Source organism: Palaemon carinicauda, chromosome 14, assembly GCF_036898095.1.
Source record: "Palaemon carinicauda isolate YSFRI2023 chromosome 14, ASM3689809v2, whole genome shotgun sequence".
In the NCBI taxonomy this organism is placed as follows: domain Eukaryota; kingdom Metazoa; phylum Arthropoda; class Malacostraca; order Decapoda; family Palaemonidae; genus Palaemon; species Palaemon carinicauda.
This window is the reverse complement of record NC_090738.1, coordinates 4334734-4358239: the sequence shown is the minus strand read 5'-3', so window position 1 is coordinate 4358239 and position 23506 is coordinate 4334734. Positions and strand designations below refer to the sequence as shown.

Here is a 23506-nt window from a genome sequence, read left to right as displayed (position 1 = left end):
AAATTACGCAAAACATAGATATCATCATCATCATCATCATCATCTTCTTCTACGCCTATTGATGCAAAGGGCCTCAGTTAGATTTCGCCAGCCATCTCTATCTTGAGCTGATAATTCAATACTTCACCATTCATCATTTCCTACTTTGCGCTTCATAGTCCTCAGTCATGTAGGTCTGGGACTTCCAACTCTTATGGTGCCTTGTGGAGCCCAGCTGAACGTTTGGTGAACTAATCTCAGTCAGTTGGTTGTGAAGTCTTGGGACACGCTGTTGCAAGGAAAAAGCCATGGAAATATGGACATATCTATACTCAATAGATATGTCATTTGGCTTGCACTATTTTGAACGTCACCTTTAATACTTAAACCGTACGTCAAAACATACATTCAAAATTTTGTCCCATATGCCAGGATAATTCCTTGGTACTTTTAATAAAAAAAAGTGCCATGTTGAGTCCTTTCTCTTAATTACCAGCAACTTATTAGCGGTGTTGGCATTGTAATTTTGTTTCACGGTCCTACATTGAATTATATGAACACCATTGTCTTCAACAGCTCGGAATATTCACAAATTAAAAACGAAAAATGTTTCACGGCGTAATGGCCGATCAAAACTTTCAAGATATCACCGGCTACCAACCTTTTTCAAAAATGGTTAAAATGTCGACATTTTCAAATATTTCCATGGCTACAAATGGTTACAGCTTACAAAATAAAAAAAAAATCGCCTTAATATGAAGAAAAAAATTATTCTTCACCACCAACTCACCTTCAACACCGTTCTTATTCAGATCCAGAACTGTGGTGAGTTTTTCGATGCAGGCTGCAGGAGATGGTGCTTTGGCCAATCAGAGACCTCCTCTTTGTCAGACATTTCTTTTGCCCTCTCTTATTGGCTGAGAACTTTGTTATCTACCAAGAAGCATAGGAAGAGCCCTTCCTATTTCCTGGAGGGATTTCTATTTTTGTCAAGAGATTTCTTATTTAAGCATTTTATTTTCAAAACCATAAATTTCGCCTTATATGCATCATCGTATATGTATATAAAAGGGATTTTGATGTAGGAAAAATCTATTTTTGGGTGAGATAGCCATGTTGTCCTGATGGAAGTTCCCTTCGGCTGCTTCCTACTGTATAATATTTCTGCGAGTGATATTACAAGAGAATTACCGTCAGGTATCACAGGGTTCCAACCCCCGGAACGACTATACGTAGATATCGTGTATAATCAGGGATGTATCCTAAGAAAGCCATAGATATCTGCACCCCTAACAGACTTTGCCCAGTCTAATCCACTAAGGCGAAGGATAAGTGAGGAGCTGTTACATATCCTATCACCTTTCGGTGCTCCCATACGTCTCTGGTGCTTCATTCCCCATCACAACGGAACTACTGTGAAAAAGAAGCATCCTACGAGGAATTGGGCTTAAGCCATGTCGTCCTGATGGAAGTGTACCAGAGAATTACCTATTACTCGGTAGGAGGCCTTGAATAAAGGTCCCCATACCAAAATGCTCTAACCGGATTACTCCATCAAAGCATAGGTATCAATCTCCACCTTCATTCCTGAACCATAATAAAGCTGTATTTGAAAAGTATGATGACCTGTTAAGGAGATAGATCCTGTTCAGATCATCACCTTCCACCATCTAAAACCGTAGTAAGCTCAGTGAGTAAAATGTATGGAACAAAATACCAAACATAAATAAAATTTAGCATGTTCAGGAAGGATAAAAAAATAAAATGTTGCACTAATTTTATTGGCACTAAAATGAAATTAGGGCTAGAAATAAAAGGCATGCATTAATTTATAGTCTTTTATTTACAAAAACTAGAGCAAATAATTATTACAATTAATATAAGCATAGAGATCCTGTTTTGTACCCAGCCATACACCCCAAATATATTTGTACACAAGGTGTCATGAGGGAAAATTTATTTTAAAACCTGTCATAAAAGACTGGAAGGAGCTTATGACAAAATAAAACAACATAAGACAAATGGTAAATATATAGTCTTATAAATAAACACATAATTTGAACTATAGTCTAACCCATACTAAAGTACGTATACTATAGTTAAACAGGTATATATGACATTCAGAGATACGATAATGAATCCTGAAAATAAAAAAAAGAATTGTTAATGATCCTGAAACAAAAACCCACAGTTTACTCATTAAAAGAAATAAGCTCGAAGAATGCCCAGGGACGCACTTGAGGGCTACGTCGCTGCAGCAGGTTTGATAACACTACCCACAGCCACCACAAAATGACGTATTTCTTCCAATTGTTTCAGATAATGCTTGAAGAACACCCTGGTGGACTTCCAACCAGTATATACCTGTAGACCCTCAAAGGACATATACTGAAAGAAGTTCAAAGAGGAAGCCCGTTTCATAGGCTCATGACCCGATGGCATACTAGCCGGGTCCGCGCTTATAAAATATGCCATCTTCACTCTCACTTGTTTCAGAAACAAATCTGATCCAACTGTTTCACCGTTAAATAACTGACCACCTTTAAAATGCTCTGTTCATAAAAGATAAGCCTATAAACACTGTACTGGGCACAGGGTAAGATCACTTACGAGGGTAACTATTTTCCACGGTCCCCATCGTTTAGAAGGAAGCTCATTCTTAGCCAGAAAAGTAGGATCAGGATATAAATTAACTTCATCGTTATCCGCAAATTCAATGTGACCCTCGTCTCTAGAGAGAGCCACAATCTCACTAGCACGAGCACCAGAATCCATGGCAATTAGAAAAAGGACTTTTTGAGTCAGATCATGCATAGACGCAGTTTGATTGTCAATTTCCGAAGCAAATTGTAACACTTTATCCAAAGACCAGGAGATCGGTTTCAGTGGAGCTGACGGTCTTAACCTTGCACAAGCTTTCAGAATCTTATTGAAGAGGTCTGAGTTGAAATCAATATCAAAAGCATATAGAATTGGTCTAGCAAGGGCTGACTTGTATGACGAAATCGTGGAGGATGCTTGACCTTGTGCATGTAAGTCAATCAAAAACCCCAAACAAAAATCCATGGTAATAGAATCTGGATTCTTGTCCTTAATGTACTTAACCCATTTCTTCCACTACGTTTCATACTGAATCAAAGTAGTGGAAGTTTTATAATTTTCTGCAAACGTCAACTTGTCACGTTGAATTTTGAACTTCTTTTCCAGAGCTAATGCGAAAAAATCATGAGATGAAGGTTGTTCGTTTTCCATGATGAAGCATAGACAATCTTCCTCTGTACTTCCTGGGACAGACTCGGGTTGGGCAACGGCACCAACTTGGTGTTCATTTTTGTCACCATGGGGTACCAGTTGCTCTTTGGCCATAGAGGAGCAACCAGGGCTGCTGTCCTGTTGAATGATCGAAGCTTGTCCAGAACCTTCATGAGAAGATTAAAGGGTGGAAACAGGTATATCCTCTCTCACTGATTCCAATCCAGGTTCATCGCATCCATGCTCACTGCTGCTAGATCTATATTTGGTGCTACAGAGCAGGGAAGTTTCTTGTTGAGACTCGTTGCAGACAGATCCACTTGAAGACCATGGACTTGATCCTGCACAAAAGAGAATGATTTTCCGTCTAGAGACCATTCCGTCTCTAGAGGGTGTGTCCGAGATAGGGAGTCCCCCATCACATTCTGTACTCCGTGAAGGTGGGGTGCTGACAGATGACACCTTTTCCTGTGAGCCAATGTAAAGATGGCAAACATTACATGATTTATTTGGGGAGACCTTGACCCTTGCCTGTTGATGCAATGGACTATTATTTTGCTGTCGAGGACTAAATAAATGTGAATGTTCTTCTTCAAGTGTAACTTTTTGAGGGACAAGAAGACTGCCATGGCCTCCAGAATATTTATGTGGAATTGTTGAAATTTCTGAGATCAACTGCCTTACACTTTCTTGAGAGGGGTATGACCCCCCCCCAACTTTTCAATGAGGCGGCGGTATGAAGAATCACTACCGGAGGAGGAGAGCGCAACGGTATTGTCTGTGAAAGACTTTTGGCAGTAGACCACGGTTGAAGTTGCCTTCGGAGTAACACCGGGGTCTTCTTCTGATGGTCACGGAGAGGTGTGGAGGCTCTCCGTTTCTAAACTCTGCTTGCATCCTTGAGCCATACTTTGAGGACAGGGTTCGTTACTGAGGCGTATTGCAAAGAGCCTAGAACCCTTTCCTGGCGTCGCCTGGTGGTCGTTCCCGACTTGATCAGAGACCGGACTGACTTCGCTATTTCTTTCCTCTTGGAAGTAGGTATGGACAGGAAATGAGACTGTAGGTTCCAATGAATCCCCAGCCACTGAAAAACCTGAGCTGGAGCCAGTCTCAACTTCTTGAAGTTGATCTGAAATCCTAGGGACTGCAGAAACTTGACAACTTGAGAGGTTGCTTCTGTGCACTCCCGTGCTGAGGGAGCCCACACTAGCCTGTCGTCCAGGTATGCCGCTACTTGAAGGCCTTTTTCCCGAAGTTGTTGAACAACTGCGTTGATACCTTTGTGAAAATTCTCGGAGCTATGTTGAGCCCGAATGGCATAGCTCTGAATACATAAGCCTTTCGCTCCAGGCTGAAACCAAGGTAGGGGGAGAAGCATCGACCTATCGGAAGATGCCAATAAGTGTCGGTAAGATCTAAAGAGGCGGTGTAAGCCTCCTGGGTAGCAAGGTCCGTATCTGTGAAATAGTCAGCATCCGGAACTTGTCGCACCGAACAAACAGGTTTAGACGGGACAAGTCGAGAATAGTTCGAGGAATGATCGAATCTTTCTTTGGCATGCAAAACAGACGACCTTGAAATCTCATAGATCTCGTGCAACGGATAACTCTTTTCTTTAACAGGTCTTGCACATATTGTTCCAGATGAGGTGTTGACTTCTGGAAAAATCTCCTGAGCTTTGGAGGCTGTTTCTTCCACTCTCAACCCAAGCTGTTGGAAATGACGCTCTGTGCCCAAGGACTGAATACCCACTGGTCCTTGAACAAGTTCAGCTGTCCCCCTACCGGAGTATCCTCATTGTTTGAGCTGAGGATGTGCACCCCTACTTCCTCTGCCGCCTCGATGACCATGACCTCTTGACCTGCCACCTTTGTCTGAGCGGCCTCTACCGCCTCTTTCTCTCTTAGGGGATCGAAAGGACGGCGACCCCTGCTCATACACCGGATTGAAAGCCGGAGACTGTGAGGTCACCGGATGAGGAACGGCAAAGACATTCTGAGGAGCATTGGTAGAGGAAGGTGCAAACGACCTCCTGAGATAGGTTGGTTTGCGAGACCTCTTTGGCTGAGGTCCTACCCCATTAGTGAATTTTCTATTTAAAGAAATTCCCCACCTCTGGAACAGGCTCATATTCTCGGCTGCAGCTTTCTCCAAAACCTCCTTCACTAAATTTTGGGGAAACAGATCCTTACCCCATATACAATCGTCGATGAGACGTTTTGGCTCATGACATATAGTAGCTGAAGCAAGATCATGTTCTCTACAGACTCTTCGAGCTTGAGAGAAAGCATAGATATCCTTCATAAAAGTAGTCAGATGAGTCTTAGCCAAGAGGGAAAAAAATGGGGCATCAGTAAAATTCCAAATCATCATTTCAATAAAGCACTGGAGAGACATCGAAGCTGATATTCTCTCCCAAGACTCCAATTCAGCTTTAAGGAGGTGTTTAGGAATCCTAGGCAATTTTTCATTAAATTGTCGACTGGCTACATCCTTATCCAGTTTACCTTCTGAAAAGGTAAACTGAACATCCATCCAATGGTCAGCCTCATGTGGAAGAACGAGTGACACAGGTCTGCATTCTTCCAACACCGGGAGAGATTTACCTTCTTGGATGGCCTTTTCCACAGCTATGAAACCTTTCGAAGCAAAAGGAAAAACCATTGTATCTGGAGCTACAAAGGTGGCTAACCTTTTACCAAAAGCACCTAGCTGTATGTTAATACATGCTGTCTTCACTTCCTTCGTGGCCAGGTGCTGGGCTCTGGTGTGTTCCAGAAGGATTGTTTCTTTCGGGATAGTGTCATCTCTCAATGGGACTCCTTCAGCCAACCTTACATAGTAAAAGGGATAGGCCTCAATATGTGGATAAAATTCCAGATAGGCTATCGGCCTGGAGCCAAACCCTTCCCCAATGTGGAGGATACCCTCGGAAAGTACCGCGTGACCCGCGTACCTCCAGGCATTCTGTTGAGTACAGAAAGGTAGCTGAGAAGGTAAGACTTTAGCCTTACCTGGGTCCTCCTGAGATTTCAAAGCCTGAATCTCCTCACGCAAGGCTTTGAACATCATTCTTTGATATTTGATATTGTTGAGTCCCTTCCATGTTAGCTAAGAGGGACATGTCAGCCAAAGTACTTGGGAATTTAGGGGGTTTTGGTTCTACAGCCTCAACGGGAGGAAGAGGAGGAACAGTAGCAGGCGTCGCACCCGACACGGAAGATGTAGTTGTAACCGTAGACAGAGAAGCTGCTGTGGTAGTAGTAGTTGAAACGCCCGAAATAACAGAGTCCCTTACAGACGCCACACTATCATCATCCAACTCAGGCAGATAAGAATCAGCCACCGGAGGGAAAGCTTCGTCACCATATTCCACGGTTGACAAAAGAGCAGATTCTCTACCCAGAGATAGAGAGGAAACCATAAACATGTTATCGAGGTTGAGGCTCATAGCACTTGAAGCCTCATCCACATGCAACTGGACGGTTGGTATGGGCCTAGGCTAGGAATGGCCCAAAACTGAATCTGAAGCCGCCTCAGGGAAGAGGATATCCTCCCACTCCATAGATGGAAGGTAAGGAGCCTTTGGGTCAGCATTCTTCTTAAATCCCCTGACCCAGGTACGAAGAGATCTCTAAAAGAACATCCGGTTGCCGTTGGAGATATCCTTCGATATCCACCCCGAGTGGTGCAAGTCTTTGCACACACTACAGTCCTGAGGGTTCCAGTAAGAGACTAGACCCTTCATCCTCCGGCACTTGGCATGGGTCCTGTAGGAATCATGACTGCAGGGATTCTCACGGTCCTGGCACAAATCTGCACTCTGCAGTGCATCTCCTTCGAAGACCCCGCCTGTAAGGAGGAAAAGAAAGATTATGAGTACAATGGTCTCTTTGAATCACCAAGCTGAAAAGAATGGATGAATAACATTCTATGATGACAACAAAAGGGAATAGTACAGTAATCCCCAAATTGTGTGTAATTGCAATTGGTGAGAAAGTATGAGATAAAGAACAAAATATCCAAACCCCTGTTAATGGCGTTAAATTGGAAAAATTAGTCTTTAACGGGTAAATGCTATGCTTAACATCAATATATATATGCTTAACAACAATATATACGTTTGGTTTATGCGGGGGAAAGAGTATGCTCATAAAAGAACCATAGCTTCTATATCTCCGCAGAGAAAAAGATAGTCAAAAGGCAACAAACCCGTAATCCAAATAGAATACAATATCGACGCATCGATAACTGAGCAAATGTCCGTAGCAACAAAAGACTAAAATTCTAATTAATAATCTTACAAGAAAGAACCCAATAAAGGATCCAACTTGTAAACTTACCGATCACAAATCCAATCCACATGGATAACTGGATAAATTGATAGAAACAAAAAACCAAATGTAGTGGTTATTTCTAAGCCTAGACACGGAAGACCTTTCGTTAAAGAGACCTCCATGGCCAGCATACATAAAGAAACCTCACAACTAGTAGAAATAAGGTCTTTATGTAAATCTGGAATTGTACTCTTCAGCAGATAGTAGAGCACCCACCATATAGAAGGCGGTCTCAAAAGGGAGGAAAAAACATATGCCATAAAGGTAAAAATGTTGACGGTAGTAACGGCACACTTAGGTAACGGCATTGTCGTCAACCCAGAGCTCTCCCCAAAGCAGAGGCATAAAAAATATTCCCCTATGAAGGGGCTAGACCTGCCACCAGTAACGACAGTTTCGGTAAGTATGGCGGCATAGTCAAATGGCAATAATTTCCCCAGGAACGTAGTGCCGTATAAGGAGGTTGTGACAGAGGTGACACCGCCGTAAATAGCGACGTATCACTATTACATGCCTAAGATTAGGAATGCCGTAGGAGACGACAAGGCCGCAAGTACGGGCACTGGCGTCAGTCTAACAACTCACTCCTTATAGAGAGGTATGTTGACGGCTCTGGAGGGCCACAACCCCGAAGGGACTAGGCCTCTCAAACAACAATTGCAAAAACACAGCATCATAAAAATAATTCTAAGGTCGATGTCAGTTTCGGGAAGACCAACCACAGGAAGAGGTAACGACATGGTGTAGTATGCCCAATAACTAAAGTAAATAACAAAGTTTAATGCTTTTCGATCTAAAAATCCCAGAGACTAGGAAACGGCAGAACACTAGAGTCAGCGCACCGACATTTTGAGCTCACCCTTTGCAAATCTTAACTTGAAAGAACTGCCAGAACCCAGCATGAAAAATCTCAAATGAATGTAGCATGGCAGATCCAATGAGACGCTGTCGAAGGATAGGCTAGGCCTGAGTGCGACAAGTCAAAAGAAAAATCCCAGAGGCTAAAGGAAATGGCAGTACAGAAAGTCAGCGAACCGACTTTAATTCCAATAAATGAGCCCACCCTTCGCAAAGGGGAGCGCCAAAACTGCCCGTACCTAGCCCTGAAATTCTCGGATGCTTGTAGCATGATGGCCAAGAGCCTAAACGGTCAAAATACCAAGAAATTGCCAACAAGTGGACCAAAAAACCCAGAAAACTAGTATAACTGAGATAAACATCCCCGAGTGGAAAAAACCACTGTCAGTGAGTCCGGAACTATAGACCAAATTGACATCGGTGAGTCCGTCTTCAACTAAAAAGTACCGTCTCTAGGCTAGGCTAACCGAAACTGACATGCACCCACAAAAATCATAAAATACAAAAATGCAATGTAAATGCAAACTTAAAATAGAGCCCAAAGCATCGCAATGCTAAAAAACCACTAGCTAATGTGAATCTTACAAAAATAAAACAAGAGAACACGAAAATAAGGACGATCGGGTACGAAACCCGATGCCCAAGCTAGCTGGACTCGAAGTGCTCAGGCTTCCTCAATCAAAAAAGCTAAATGATTTTCCCCGTAGGGATCCAAATCATTTACAGCTAAATCAAACTGCAAAGAGAGGTAGGTACTGAACTTAGACGAAAAAGAGGAAGCCATCATACGAAGAAATATTCAAAATAAGCTGATAAAGAGCACACAACAAACAATAGAACAGTAGCGTGAAGCTGCAAACAAAGTAATGAAGCGCCAGAGATGTATGGGAGCATAGAAGAGTGATAGGATATGTAACGGCTCCTCACTTATCCTTTGCCTTAGTGGATTAGACTAGGTAAAGTCTGTTGGGGGTGCAGATATCTATGGTTATCTTAGGATACGTCCCTGATTATACACGATATCTACGGATAGTTGTTCCGGGAGTTAGAACCTCTTGTAATATCACTCGCAGAAATATTATACAGTAGGAAGCAGCCGAAGAGAACTTCCATCAGGACGACATGGCTCGAGCCCAAAATAGACTTTTAGTGTATTGTCACAATACAGGGAGATTAAAGTAAAAATATTAATGGGAGTTAAGACAAATTCTTGAAAGCTATTAACTGTGTTAGGTAAGTGTACAGGAAGTAGGGCGGCGGTTGCCGACCTATGACCTCATCTCCATGTTCCGTGTAAAGTGGAAATCAGTATGGACTAATTGTCCTGTCATTGTTAAATATCTGGTGACCCAAGCCCCACATGTAGGCTACTGAATCTGTTTCCATGTCAACAGGTACACCGGGGAGAGGGGACGTACAGGAGGTGAGAACTAGCTGGATACGGTTGCATCCCCTGCCACCGCTACCCAGAGGGAAGACAAGCCCTCATACTCCCCAGCAATGTGTGTGCAATAACAGCTAGGAAGCCAAGAGTAGTTAGTTCAGGTCAAGCTTGTGAGTGGGCAACCCATAATAAGCCCATCAGCCATGGTAGGCTTGTTTCAGCCATAGCTGGTGTCAACACTTAACAAGATGCCCAATTTTATGTCTTTGTAAGGTACTTTACCCATTTCCCCTCTAAGTCCATTCTCCCCGAGTGTCTGTATCTGTTAAGTGATTCAATGTTATCTACAATTATGAACATTTGACAGTAAACTGTTCCAGTAATTTAACAGTCATCGAGAGACATATTTCCTCTATTACGTAATTAAAGAGATTCATTGATTCCCTTTGAAGAAGATTTCTGCTCATGTTTCAGTGAAAATTATTTATTAATTAATTGCCACAACATAGTGACAGTATTTTCAAAGAAAGAATATAATCCTTTCTTTGATAATTGACTGCATTTTCCCATGTTTTAAAGATACAAACAGAGGGCCACCGATCCACTTTTTTTTTACGAAAAAATACTAGAAAAAATCTGGCTTTGAGGAACATTTGAGGCATTGCCTCTCTATCGACTTAGCCAATAGCAAGGACTAATTTAGACCTTGGCCAGTAGGAGCACACCATTTGGGTAGTTATTAGCATATTGTTGTTTGCTCATTCAATTACCTAAAAGAGCCAAAGAACATCTCGAAACAGAGAAATGCTTTATTTTTTTTTTTTTACAAAAAGCCTGGTGGTGTAGAAATGATCAAGGACCAAGAAGAAAGAAAATAGGAAATAGGCCGAGCCGTTTAGAGGGAGTATTGTTTGAATTCAATCGAGTGGCAAGATCAAACGATAAATCATTTGCATATAGGCCTCTTAGTACATGTAGATGTTTCCATGTGAACCTTTTATTGCTGTTTTATTTAACGATTTCTTGCTGTTCAATAGTTCTTTTTTTATCAAATTATTCTTGTGTGTTTAGGCTTCCTGGAATCTCCCAACTTTGCATCATAATGACTCTTATTCGAATATCTAAGGGAATTACTACCCATCGTGCAACCAACTCTCGTATTAACATGAGAATAGTTGAAAATTATTTTAAGATAAGAACCAAGATGTATTGCTATTCTAAATTCTAGAGCCTTTGATATATGGCTCCTAGTCTTACAACAAGCTCATGCTAGACATCTGAAAGATTTCAAGGACCGATGTCTTTCTTGTTTTCTAAGTGCTTCAATCTGTGGAATTGACATTTTATGTGGAATACACTGTATAATCCCTTCCTTAAGACTATATACAACAAACTGATCTGTTAGGTCCAGCAGGGTAGAGGGTTTCCATGTGGGCTAGGAACAGGGAAACAGTGAGCTACTGATTACTTGTCTAGTGAGAACCTCTCGTACTCTTAAGTAAAAAAAAATCCAATGCACCTAATCGCCCTTGTTGCTTTATAGTCTCCTTGGTAGTTTTTGTAACTTTTTTGTCTAGAATGTGGTTTCATTCTTTCAGAGAGACATTTTGAGGGTTGGGCATCCTGGGTGTCCATGGAGACCAGGATCCAGGATTTCAAACTCTCGGAGTCATGACTACAATGGTGAAATGTTCCTGTCGTCAAGTGTTGGAGATGGCTTCTTGCCGACAGTGACTCCTTCTGTGAGGTAACAGGTAGTCTACTGGTTGATGTTGGTGACTATGGGCTGTGTGAAATTTCCCCCATTTTTGCCTGACACTGAACTAGTAAGTCATTGACATGAGTGGTTTGGTATTCATTAGGCCTATGTGTTTGGCACCCTTGAGAATTTAGTAATCAGTCTATCCTGGAGACCATTCAGGTCGTAACATACTGTTATTGTGCTCCCTCGTCTTAGCTGCTGAGCGTTTTAGGGCTTCTTTCTTGTGCCTTTTGCTTGGCACAGTGCCTTGATGAATCAGAAAGCAGGTAGTCTGGTGTCGGTGTTTGGTAACTTGAGTCACGGGTGGCATTCCCTCTTGTCTACTAACACTTAAATCAATGGCTTGGTCCAGGAATGCATTCCACTGAAATGAGGTGTCCCCCTCCTGCGTTCTTTTTTTCTTGGTGACATCACCTTATTGTCTCTAGCGTTAAGATTGTTTAAGGCCTGTGCTGACAACTTTGGGTTTTGACCAGCCTCTTTCGTTTTCAAGTGAATTGGTGCCTGCTGACTCCTGATGTTGCTTGGCAACAGCTCCTTTGAGGGTGAATTGGGAGATGTTCTCAGTCAGTGATGGAAACCCTGGCTGTTGTTTATCATAACTCCAGAACGCTTAATACTACGAGGTTTGATCAGTCTAGGTGCTCACTTCATGCACATGAATCACCTTCTACCTGTCCCCTCTCTTTCTGGCCATGCGTCTTCTGTGAAACGACAGGTAGTCTGCCGTTTGATGTTTGCTACCCTGGTCTGTGTGAAGTTTCCCACTTCACCTAACACTGTTCCAGCAAGACGGTTAACATCTCTTTGGTAGAAAAACTACCAACTATGCCTTTCTCTCCTCTTATGCCATTCTCAGGATTTAAGGGATATTAGGAGGCGCCCTGTATGGGTCAGACCGCTCAGTAAAGTAAAGCCAGTTAACAGCGTGTCAGCCACTCCCAGGAATGGCAAAAGAAACACCAAACCATAAGGATTAATAGGAACACTTCTATTATTTTTCCGATGTTTATTTTCATATTGAGCCTTTTTATGGCTTAAATGGAGGTTAAAGATGATTGATATTTTATCATTGTTATAAAGAACTTAGTAAATAATTTCATCATACATAATACCTTACTTATTACTTCGAAGTACAATTGAAAATTTTTAATTATGTTATATACATATAACCTATTACTGACCCAAATTCAAAGCTATTTCCTTTATATTTGTTAATTCTTTGGGCCTTATTATATTTTTCGCATGCTATTACTTATCAATAGGAATTGTTAACCCCTAATATAAGTCAGTTTAGTATATAACTGGTGACTTTACTCCAACCTGTGTGTTAAGTTTTAACAGTAATCTGCTTACCAGCATGATTATAAATCACTTCCAATTTAATAAGTGTAAGTGATTGTCCAATGACTGTGTATCATGCATGTGATGATTAAACTCAGAAAAGTTTTGCTTTTATAAGCTGCCAGTACGGAACTTGACAAATTTATAGAAGCTTGCTCTCCCAAGTGCTTTGTCACAAGACAACATCTCTTCATGTATTTTTCACAAGTAATGTATATCAATTGCATTATTTGATGGATAAAGCAATTTTTTATGGTTTTAATTTGATGAGGATGTAGTGATAATTACAGTTTGTTGCACCAATACAAGCCTCATACTGTAAGAGTAGAAGAAACTTTTAGCTATGGGAAGCAACTCTTCTAGGAGAAGGACACTCCAAAATCGAACCATCGTTCTCTAGTCTTGGGTAGTACCATAGCCTTTGTACCATGGTCCTCCACTGTCTTGGGGTAGAGTTCTCTTGGTTGAAGGTACACTTAGGCACACTATTCTATCTTATTTCTCTTCTTGTTATTTTGAAGTTTTTATAGTTTATTTATTGTTCTTAAACTTCTCTTGTAGTTTATTTCCCAATTTTCTTTCCTCACTGGACTATTTTTCCTTGTTGGATCCCTTGGGCTTATAGCATCGTGCATATCCAACCAGACAAAGCCTGCAATATAAGCTACATTTTCATTTGAACATTTTGACAATTGGTAACGGTTAGAAATATAATTATATCCTCTGAATGTACTTTGTGAATACCTTCTAAGAATCTTTCTTGAGACAGATGCATTTATATGATTTATTGTAATAGGCAACAGAATTGTTTATGCTACTTGAATTATTTAATATGGGCACTGATTCCAATGTCAAGCACTTGCAACAAATGGTATCTATCAAGTCATTAAGAACAAACAAACTTTTGTAAGCCGCAGTGAACTGTCTCGCTGTTGGTTTATCATTATTGCCTTCTATGCTTCTTACTTGACCAAAGAATAGTTCAATGTATCCTTGACTGAATTTTTAGGTAATCAACAATTGCAAAGGCCCACCATCACATGCAATACAATTTTCGTACAAAATCTGAAGACTTCGTATGCAATATAGAATGACAATGAATTCAGTTTTTGTATAGGATTTTAAGATGACATGACCATCTAGAAGTCTCAATGAACTTAAATATGTTTTTGCTTATATTAGAAAATATTCAATATTATTTGCACTACTTTTTTGAATTGGGCATTTAAATCCCCTGGCTTTTGAATTTCTAGAACTCACTATGTAGTGAAATCAACAGTAGCGTTACTTCCCTCAAATTCACTTAATTTTTCATCAAGGCAGAATTATAGCTGTACTGCTAACTTAATGTTCATCTTTGTTTCCTTTTACCCTGTCACATGAGTAGCTCTGAGCTTGTTACCTAAATGGAGTTCGTTTTTTTTTCTTGGAGAGTCTGTGCAAATGATCTGTGTAATCTCATTTCACATAATTTCCATTCTTATCAATGAAATTTTTCTTTATCTCCAAAGGAATTGCTCACAAGTTTTATCATGTGACATGGACTAGGATATCACCTGGCAAAGGTAACAAGAAAAGTGGCAGCGTCTTCCAAAACAACTGTCACATTTAAAGTGCGATTACTCATTTTATTTATAAATGGTACTATAATCACATTGTGTTAATGCTTACGCTCTGCAAAAATGTTAAAACACTTTAACTACTTTATCTATTCATTGATTCATGTGTTGTAAAGTAAGATATTTAAAAAACTGACACCTTAAGTTCAGGTGAGGTCGTGAACCCAGGTTGGTCAGTCAGGGATTCAATTGCCAGTCCAATATGGCTGCCAGGTACCAAAGTGGCTTCACTTAGCCCACAGCAAGGCTTCACTTAGCCCACAGCAAGGTGTTTCCCCTGATTATTCCTCCAAGTACTCTCTGGTCGGCACCTTTGAGGATTTAATTACAAGGCTGTCCTGGTAACCGATCTAATTCTAACTCAATTTGTACCCTCCCTCCTTTTTGGCCGTTGAGCAGGAGGTATGTAGGGGTTTCCTCTGCCAAGACATTTAGGATTCCTTTATTTGATTTTCTTTCTCGATTGGGGCCTTTGCTGTGAAGGACCTCTTTTGATGCCAGACTCAGATTGGCTCCTGACTGCTTGTCTTTGGTCCTTTGTGGATTTACGAAGATTTTCGTTTTTCCATATGAGCTGAATTTTCTGTTGGAGACTTTTCAGTCTTTCGTCCTCACGCTCTTTGTTATATTTTGTTTGGCTATAATAATCTTAAACAGTGTTTTTGTTTTTTATTTCACCTACCTCTGTGTCTTGTTCTTGTGCAAGGAGGAGGTAGTTGGTGAGAAGCGGTCATCTTTGTTTGTCATGGGAGTCTCGTTTGATTCCGTTCGGTCGTCATCTGGCACTTCTCTAAAGTTGTTGTCTTGTGACCTCCCTTTAGCGATAATTAGTCAGTTTTCTTTTGGCACCTTTCACCTCGTAGTTGTTATGATTCCATAGGCTGAGACATTTTGTTGTTTCCTCAGAGGGGTTGCCGGGTGATAGTCTGTCCTTCTCCTTCCGAGTGATTGTTCAGCCAGTCACTGTCTGGACTGACCTCCATTTTCCCTCGGCACTTCTGTACCCCATTGGTTCAGGTGATAATTGTATTTTCTCACTTAAAATAATTTTTGTTGTTACCTCCTATTATAAAAAGGGAAAATTCTTTCAGTTGCCTCCTTGTCATCAGGGATAACAGAGCTAGCTAAATTATCCTAAGGTAATGTTTGTCAGTATGGAATTTTCATTCTAAAATTGATATTAACAAGAACAATCAGAAATTTCAGACCTCCACCAACGAATATTATTAACATTTTTTCAAAGTCTATGAACATTGCCTCCCACTTTTCATATGCTGTATGTACAGTAGTTGGTGAAAAGTACAATGTTGATCCAGAATCGTGATCTTAATCCGTATCATCTCCAAGATTTCATGGTTTCTTCCGATGCACAATATCTATTCATTGCTAAAATTTGGTAAAAACCCAATGTGTTAATTTGTTTTGACATAATCTCTAAAATTGTGAAAAATGCAAATCCGGATTTAGAATCCGTATCCAGTACCGGATCGTCTCCACAAGTTAATGGAGTAATCTATGGCCTAGATTTATCTGTGGTGAAAATTTCGTAAAAATCCATCCATTCGTTTTAACGTTACCTTTAAAATGGTGAAAAATGCAAATACGGATCTAAAATCCGCATCTGGATTATCTTCAAAATTTCATGGGGTCACCCATAATGTAAGATCTATCTGTGGTGAGCATTTCGTCAAAATCCGTTGAGTAGTTTTGACGTAATCCTGTCCATAGACATAGACAAATTAATAAATAAATAAATAAACTGACTTGAAAATATAACTTTCTTGGCAGAGGTAATAATAACTGGATAATTTAGGTAGATCCACCCAGCATTCCCCACTTCTGGTATTACGCAACGAACAAAAGAATAGTTTGGACTTCTTTTCCAGCTGTCATTGTTACACACGGCAGGACAGAATAGGATGTATCATGGATGCCAATGTTATAAAAATTTTGGCAGGTTATTTGGATTGAGAGCTAGCTAAATTATTCAGATAAGTATTATTGATAAATCATATTTATAAATCTGTAATATATAGGAGAACCGTGATATGGTAAGTTATTACTGTTTATATATTTATATGTTTATTTATTCATTTGTTTATTATGTACAGTATACACATATATGCTTTTCTGTACTTGTATATTGCAGTATGGGGCTGTACCTGCTCCTGTAGGAGATGGTTCCAGTCCTTGGGATCACAGTCAGCTATTGCATCGCCGACGATCCAGAATTCAAAAAGCAAAACGTTTTCATAAGTAAGATGAATAGTAAGATATTCTCTTTTACCAATGAACAATCTAATGTGATTGAAAATCAGAGGTTACAGTGTCTATATTGGTCAATAGTAATGTAACCTTATTTTATTATTTATGTTTTCCAAAAGTATGATGCAACATTGTAAGGAGGCAAATCAGCTTAAAGTTTTCTTTTAAATTTCAAATGACTTATCATAAGAGTCATAACAGAGTATTTAAGATAAAACTCTCTTTGATATTTGTAAGTTTAAACTATTTCTTAATTGCCTGTATACAAAGGAAAATTATTTGCATGCCCAACTTGTAAAATAAAGGTTAGAATACTTATGCTACTTTACCCAAGGCTTAATTCTTAATCATTATTTGTTCTGTGAAGAGTAACAGATGGTAAATCTTGGAAATCGTAAATATTTGAAATGCAAAAATTATAGTGTTGATAGGATAATAATTTTCATTTAATAGTTTTTAGAATGGATGTTTATGTCTATGCAGTATAGTTCTTTCAATAAAATAGAAATGTTATTTTTTTGTAAGTACATCTGGTTGACCTTAGTCAGTCATCATTGCATAAAGTAATTTGAAGTGTGAGAATGTGTGGCAAATTGGTAGGATAACATTTTGCATGTCAAATGAATTGTTTTTCGCGGAATTAAAGAAAACTAACTCATCTGGACCTACGAACAAAATCTTGGCATTAGCAAACTTTGCAGCTAAAACAGAAATATATGTGAATACCCAATTATCTTTTAAGCGAATAACAAAATGAGTATTGCATAGCACAGCTAATTTTATGTTCTTTAGAAAGTACAAAAAGTCCCTCAATAAATGTTTATTCATACGCAGATATAAGTTTTCGAGCCATTTATATGGGTTACTTCTAGTTTCGTTTTCTATGACCATACAATTAAAAGATATTGGTTTGATTGCGTCATGCTTCATTGCCAGGCAACTGCTGCACATAATGCATAAGTTTGTTCAAAGTGCTTCCCCACAACACTTCTGGTCATGAAGGAGGTCGGACGTGCCTTCCTCCTCTTTGCGATCAGACACATCCGCAGCGCCCGCACCATATCCACATCGTGCTTAATGATTGTGTCTCTTGAGTCTTTGACATTGACTGTCACTTAAATTCTATCATTATTTGTAAGATTACGAAGGGGGTGCCTTACGACGATTATGTCGAATTCAATGCGTTCATGCCCTGGCCCGGATGGTCACCCCAGTGGTATATTTATGAGCCAGGTAGAAGTAGATCCACACCTGCTTTGTCCTTCATGTAGGGATAAAAGATGTTCTTTGGAATCACCATGTGAGTACTGTAGGGAATGATCGTCCTCCCAGTTGGAGAGATATTGTTCTCTCCACAAGAAACTCTCTTAGAGAGATTGTTCCTCTTCTTTGTCTTCTGTCAGCAATAATAGGAAACGTGAGATTGATACTTCGGTGAATGTTATCCTCTTTCCAGGTCCTTCATGTCAGGAACTCACTGAGACTTCAGTCACAGATGACGAAAGCCATAATTTTGTTAATATTTCATCACCCAGTGTTGATAATGTACAATATGAGCTTGAACCAGTACTTATTGTGGATCCCCTGGCTACGGTCACTGTGCTCCCTGAGCCACATCCTTTAGGTTTTCTATTTATCTCTGATTATTCTGTTGTGTCTAGATCTCCCTCGTCCCCCTTATGAGTGCGTTGAGCAGAGGTTTATATATACCAAATTAAAGTCTACAGATAAGATGTTCCCCCTTTTAGAGGTGTCTCTTATCAAAGCAATGAAATAATCTCCGTGTTACCATCGGAACCCTTGAGTAGAGGCTGTCATTTCCCCCTGTACTGAGGCAGCCTTACTGAAAGACATTACTAGTCTCCAGCTCGAAACAACGAGTAAGGCCTGCCTTATACACCTAGGGATCCTCAACAGATATCTCCTCAGAAAAATTCCTGGAATGTATCAGTAGCCTTGTTATCTCTTTATTATGAGGGTGGTCAGACCAGTTTGGCTGTGTCCCCCCCACAAGACTTGGTAATGCCTTTATGCTCTAAACAAATTTCTCCTTCCAAGCCTAATAACACTGTGAAGCCGAGTATAACAAATCCTACTTTACATAGAATTTTAGATATTAATAATTCAGCTAGGTCGAACGTTCAGAATAACAAGTCTGAATGTGCCGCTGTATTTAAAAGTGATGATGTTACTGTATGCAACACCATCTCAATGCGTGAGGTAACTCCTCCGCATTTTGGGTAGACCGACATGTCTAAGCAAGGTGTCATCTCTAAGCATCATGACATCACTAAACTCGCTACCATTTTGATGCGGGAGTATTTCTTCATAACATAATTATGTATGAGTTAGTGCTACTGTACGCCCTCCACATTCCATAGGGCATGGTAGATCATCTCCACATTACTTTAAAGTTCCCCCAGAGTTTTATAAACTTTCGGCTAGGAAACAGTATGATAAAACCTTGACATACACTGATAACAAACCTGAGTTTTCACTCCGGGGTTTTGATGAGCGACAACTCCACCGTGGTGACCTACAAGGAGGTGCAGCATCTTTCCTGCTATGCAATCTAGCAGTAGAGATAATGTAGTGTGAATAGATCCAGGTGATCTCTCTCCTGGGAAGAGGAATGTCATAGCAGACCATCTGAGCCGTCGAAGAATGACAGTTGGTTCTGAATGGTCTTGCCTTCCTCTAGTTGTGAAAAGAGTTGATACTTTGTGGGGTTCCCCCTTTCTGGACCAGTTCACCACCCACCTAAATCACAAACTCCCGGTGTATTGCTCTCCAGTTCCAAACCAAGCTGCAGTGATGGAAGATGGACAAGACTTTCACGCCTTCCCACCATTCTGTCTGATTTGGCAGACATTAAACAGAGTCTGAACATCAGAGGGAATCAGAGTAACGTTAGTAGCCCCAAAGTGGTCAGCAGTGGAGTAGTATTCAGACTTGCTGGAACTTCTTACAGAAGTGTCAAGAGAACTTCCAGAATGGAAAGACTTGCTACCCTAACCTTACATAAGAAAATTCCATGATGCAGTGCATTGCCTGTCCTTTCACTATCCAGCATCTTTTCCAAAAGAAAGGCTTTTTGAAACCAATTGTGAAGCAGCTTTTTGGATATCCCCGAAAGTCTTCCACAGTTACTATGGTGAAAGGCTACAGAACTCAAATCCCCTTCCTGGGATGTGACTAAAGCACTACAGGCCTTTAAACAAGACCCATACGAACTTAGGCATAAAGCCTTAGGCAGAGACCTTACCTTACAGACTGTCTTCCTCCTTGTATTAGCTTCAGCCAAGAGAGTGAATGAATTACATGGTTTATCTCATCTTACGTTACATGCCAGAAGGTGGAGAGAACTATATTTGTCTTTAGTTCCAGAATTTGTGTCCAAAACCCAAAATCTGGTTGATAATGATCTCAGATTTGACTCTTTCACAATCTTTTCTCTCAAAGAGGTAACTGATGACCTGGATTACATGTTAGTATGTTCCTTAAAAGCTGTGTGTAAATATTTGAAAAGAAAGCAACATCTTAGGCCTAAAATCTCCAATTTGTTTGTGAGCATTGGCAGCTCCAAAATGAAAGTATTCAGAAACACTATTTCTTTCTGGTTGAGCAACACTATCATGAGAGCTTATAAATCCTCAGGGAAAGCGACTCCAAGGTTCTCCCCTCGAGTACATGATATTCATGGGCTTGCCACAACCATAGCATTCCACAAAAATGACTCCGTAGCACGTTCTAAAAGCTGGAGTTTGGAAGAGACAAACAACATTTACAAACCATTACCTTAGAGTTTGCACACACAGGTCGTTAGACACCTTTTTATAAGCCCTATTGTTGCTGCACAACACAATCTTTAACTATAAGCTCTTATGGGACACGTATCTACTCTTTTCATTTATTCTCTGTATTTTAAAGGAATGTAATGGACACTAAGGTACATGGTGTTCTTCATTGGAATTGAAGCTTTCACTTGGAATCCACCCTAATGCAAGTAAGCCTGTCTTAAAGTTAAGTACTTGTTGTATTTGATGATATATTAAAATTTTTGATACTATGCAACACTTGATGTTCATACCACTATACGAGCCAGCTAAACTGTTTACAAATAATCGACTCTGAGCTCTTGTTATTACTAATAGTAATTATATCTTGAGAGAGAAAGGGCTGACCTCTTACTTTAATGAATATTACTCCCTCCTAAGGAATAATTTCCATACAAATGACTCAGAAGTTTGTATCCGCATAGGAATAAACTACAAATTTTATATAATTTGTATTTCTCCTAGTTATACAAACCTGAGTCATTTACCAAAAGTCCCACCTCAACTGCCCCACAAATCTTTGACTAAATGAGTGTTGTAAGGAAGTACTTTGAACAAGTGTTATGCATCACGCACAGCTGTTGCCTAGCGATAAAGCTGGATGCAATCAAACCATTCTCTTGATAGTCTGGTTGTAGAAAACGAAACTAGAAGTAACCTATATAAATGACCGAGGTTTGTATAGCTAGGAAAAATACAAATTATATAAGATTTGTAGTTTTTCCTAGCCATACAAACCTTAGTCCTTCAATCCAACTTCTCTCTTCAACAACCCCTCTCAGTCCTGGGCCAAAGGTCAAAAGTGAAGACTTTTCCACCAGAATGGTGGTGGGGCTCTTCATCCCGCACCCTCACCAGTTACATAACCGCAGTTATCTAAGTTTAACACTTATTCCAGCTCGCACTGAAGTAATTTCACTTAATTAAAGGACGAGAATTTGTATGGCTAGGAAAAATTCAAATGACTTGAAAAGAATTGTCATATTTCAACTTGAAACCCAGGCTTTATAAAGACATTCTGTGTGCAGCACACCGGTCCTGAATAGATAAAAGTTTTTAAATTTTACAGCAATGTTTTCTGGAATTTTGTTGTCGGTAATACTTTATTACAGTTTTGGCATATATGATAGTTTTCATTATAGCCATTACTTTAATGAAATAGATAAATATTTTGTAAGTTAGTTACTAATTATCTAATATTTAAAGAAATTCAATTAAATCATGTATGGTAGTTTTTCTTTTGAGCAGGTCTGTACTATACTGTAGATTTCCCACTTCTTGTAGATCTATATTTAATGTTATATCATCTTAGTCTAAGCTTTCCCCCTAGAAAGCAAAGTAATAAATTATTGTCTTTTTATTCAGCAATTTATCAGCCTCTGTAATGTTTAATTTCTTTCTTTCTCTCTCTCTCTAAAAATAAACTTGAAGACATCGTCGGGCTGAATTTGCCAGACTTGTAATGAACTCCTGCAGGAAACTTCGTGCAACTCATAGACCAAGTCCACCTGATTTAGCTAACATCCTCTTATGTAAGCTGCCTTCAACGCTGAAGACAAAGTACTACCGCATTCTCCAAGATTTGTTCCAAGAGCTCAGGCAGAGAGAAGTTCATCCTGTGCTTATGAAACCGTTGGGGACATATGAAAAGTAGATTTTCCGGCATGAATAGTACATTGTTTAGTCTTTATGGAATAATTTATGCAAAAGCTTAAAACTTTTGAAAAACATAGCAATGTAGATAAATCCCTTTTGTACATCTTAAGGTAGAATTAGACACTGAATGCAGGGAAGTTTCTATAATTCATGTACAGTGTGTTGAAAATATGGATATTACAAATAATTTATAGCAAGAGTACTTTTGAGCTACTTGCAAAACATCTTGAAACATAAATGTATGGTAATACAAATGCAACAACATGTTGTAATCATTACCATTGAGAATACTTTGGTTATTAAATAACGTAAAATCACAGTTACCAGTATTTTCATTCTTTTTTATCAACTCTTTCAGTTACCAGACCTTTGTAAGTAGTCTTTTTCTCTACCATCGATATGATAAGCATTATTTTTTTCTACACAGACATAAACAATCATCCTTTAATAGGAATATGATCTTAACGAAGTTGGAACTCTGCTGTTAGAGTGAGGTAATGAGGTGACGGTAGTTACTGGCATGTGACGGTGACAGCACACTGAGTAGCCACTTTGGTTTCAGCCGCCAAGCAGTGTGAATGTATTCTCGGTGATCCTAATTTGGCTGCTTCAATTTGTTTCTTCTCCCTGCAGAGTGTTTTGTTGTTGTTTGATGTAGAATGTAGAAATGTATAGACATGTGGTCCTGCCCGGGCGCCCATGACCATAGACAGGATCAATGTTGATCCCCATTCCCTGTACTCTTCATGCAGAGGTTATGATTGTTTGCTGTCAGGCCCCTGTAAGGATTGTGTGCTGTATTCACTACAGCGTAATTACTTGATATCAGCTCACTCACCTGGAATAGTATTGATATCCATGAATTAGTGTTGTACTGCATCTCATCCGATGTCACTGATTCTTCTTGGTGGGGTTTAATATGTTGGTATTGTTAAAATACATTTAATGTGCTAAAGGCTTACATTACTGCTCAGCTCTCAATGGCTTGTGACTCTAGAATAAGAACATCAATGTAAACAAACTCTTGTACAAAAAATATGAAAATAATAAATTAGTATCACTCTCAATAGAATGGTTCCTACTATAACACAAAAGTAAGAAGAATCACATCCTATCTTTGAGACAATTAATGAAAGATTAAATCCTCCATATCATAAACTACTACACTTATACTTAATGTCTAAACATGTTCTATCAATGCAATACTTTGC

General features: G+C 39.6%; 1 protein-coding gene across 1 annotated transcript in view; it reads left to right on the top strand.

Moving 5' to 3' along the window:
- Positions 1-23506, top strand: part of LOC137653847 (uncharacterized) — an 829144-nt gene that overhangs the window by 66975 nt on the left and 738663 nt on the right. Inside the window, exons 4-5 of the mRNA XM_068387498.1 lie at positions 16688-16794; positions 22071-22289. Coding sequence (XP_068243599.1) covers positions 16688-16794; positions 22071-22289 — 326 coding nt within the window. The remainder of the gene's footprint in view (positions 1-16687; positions 16795-22070; positions 22290-23506) is intronic.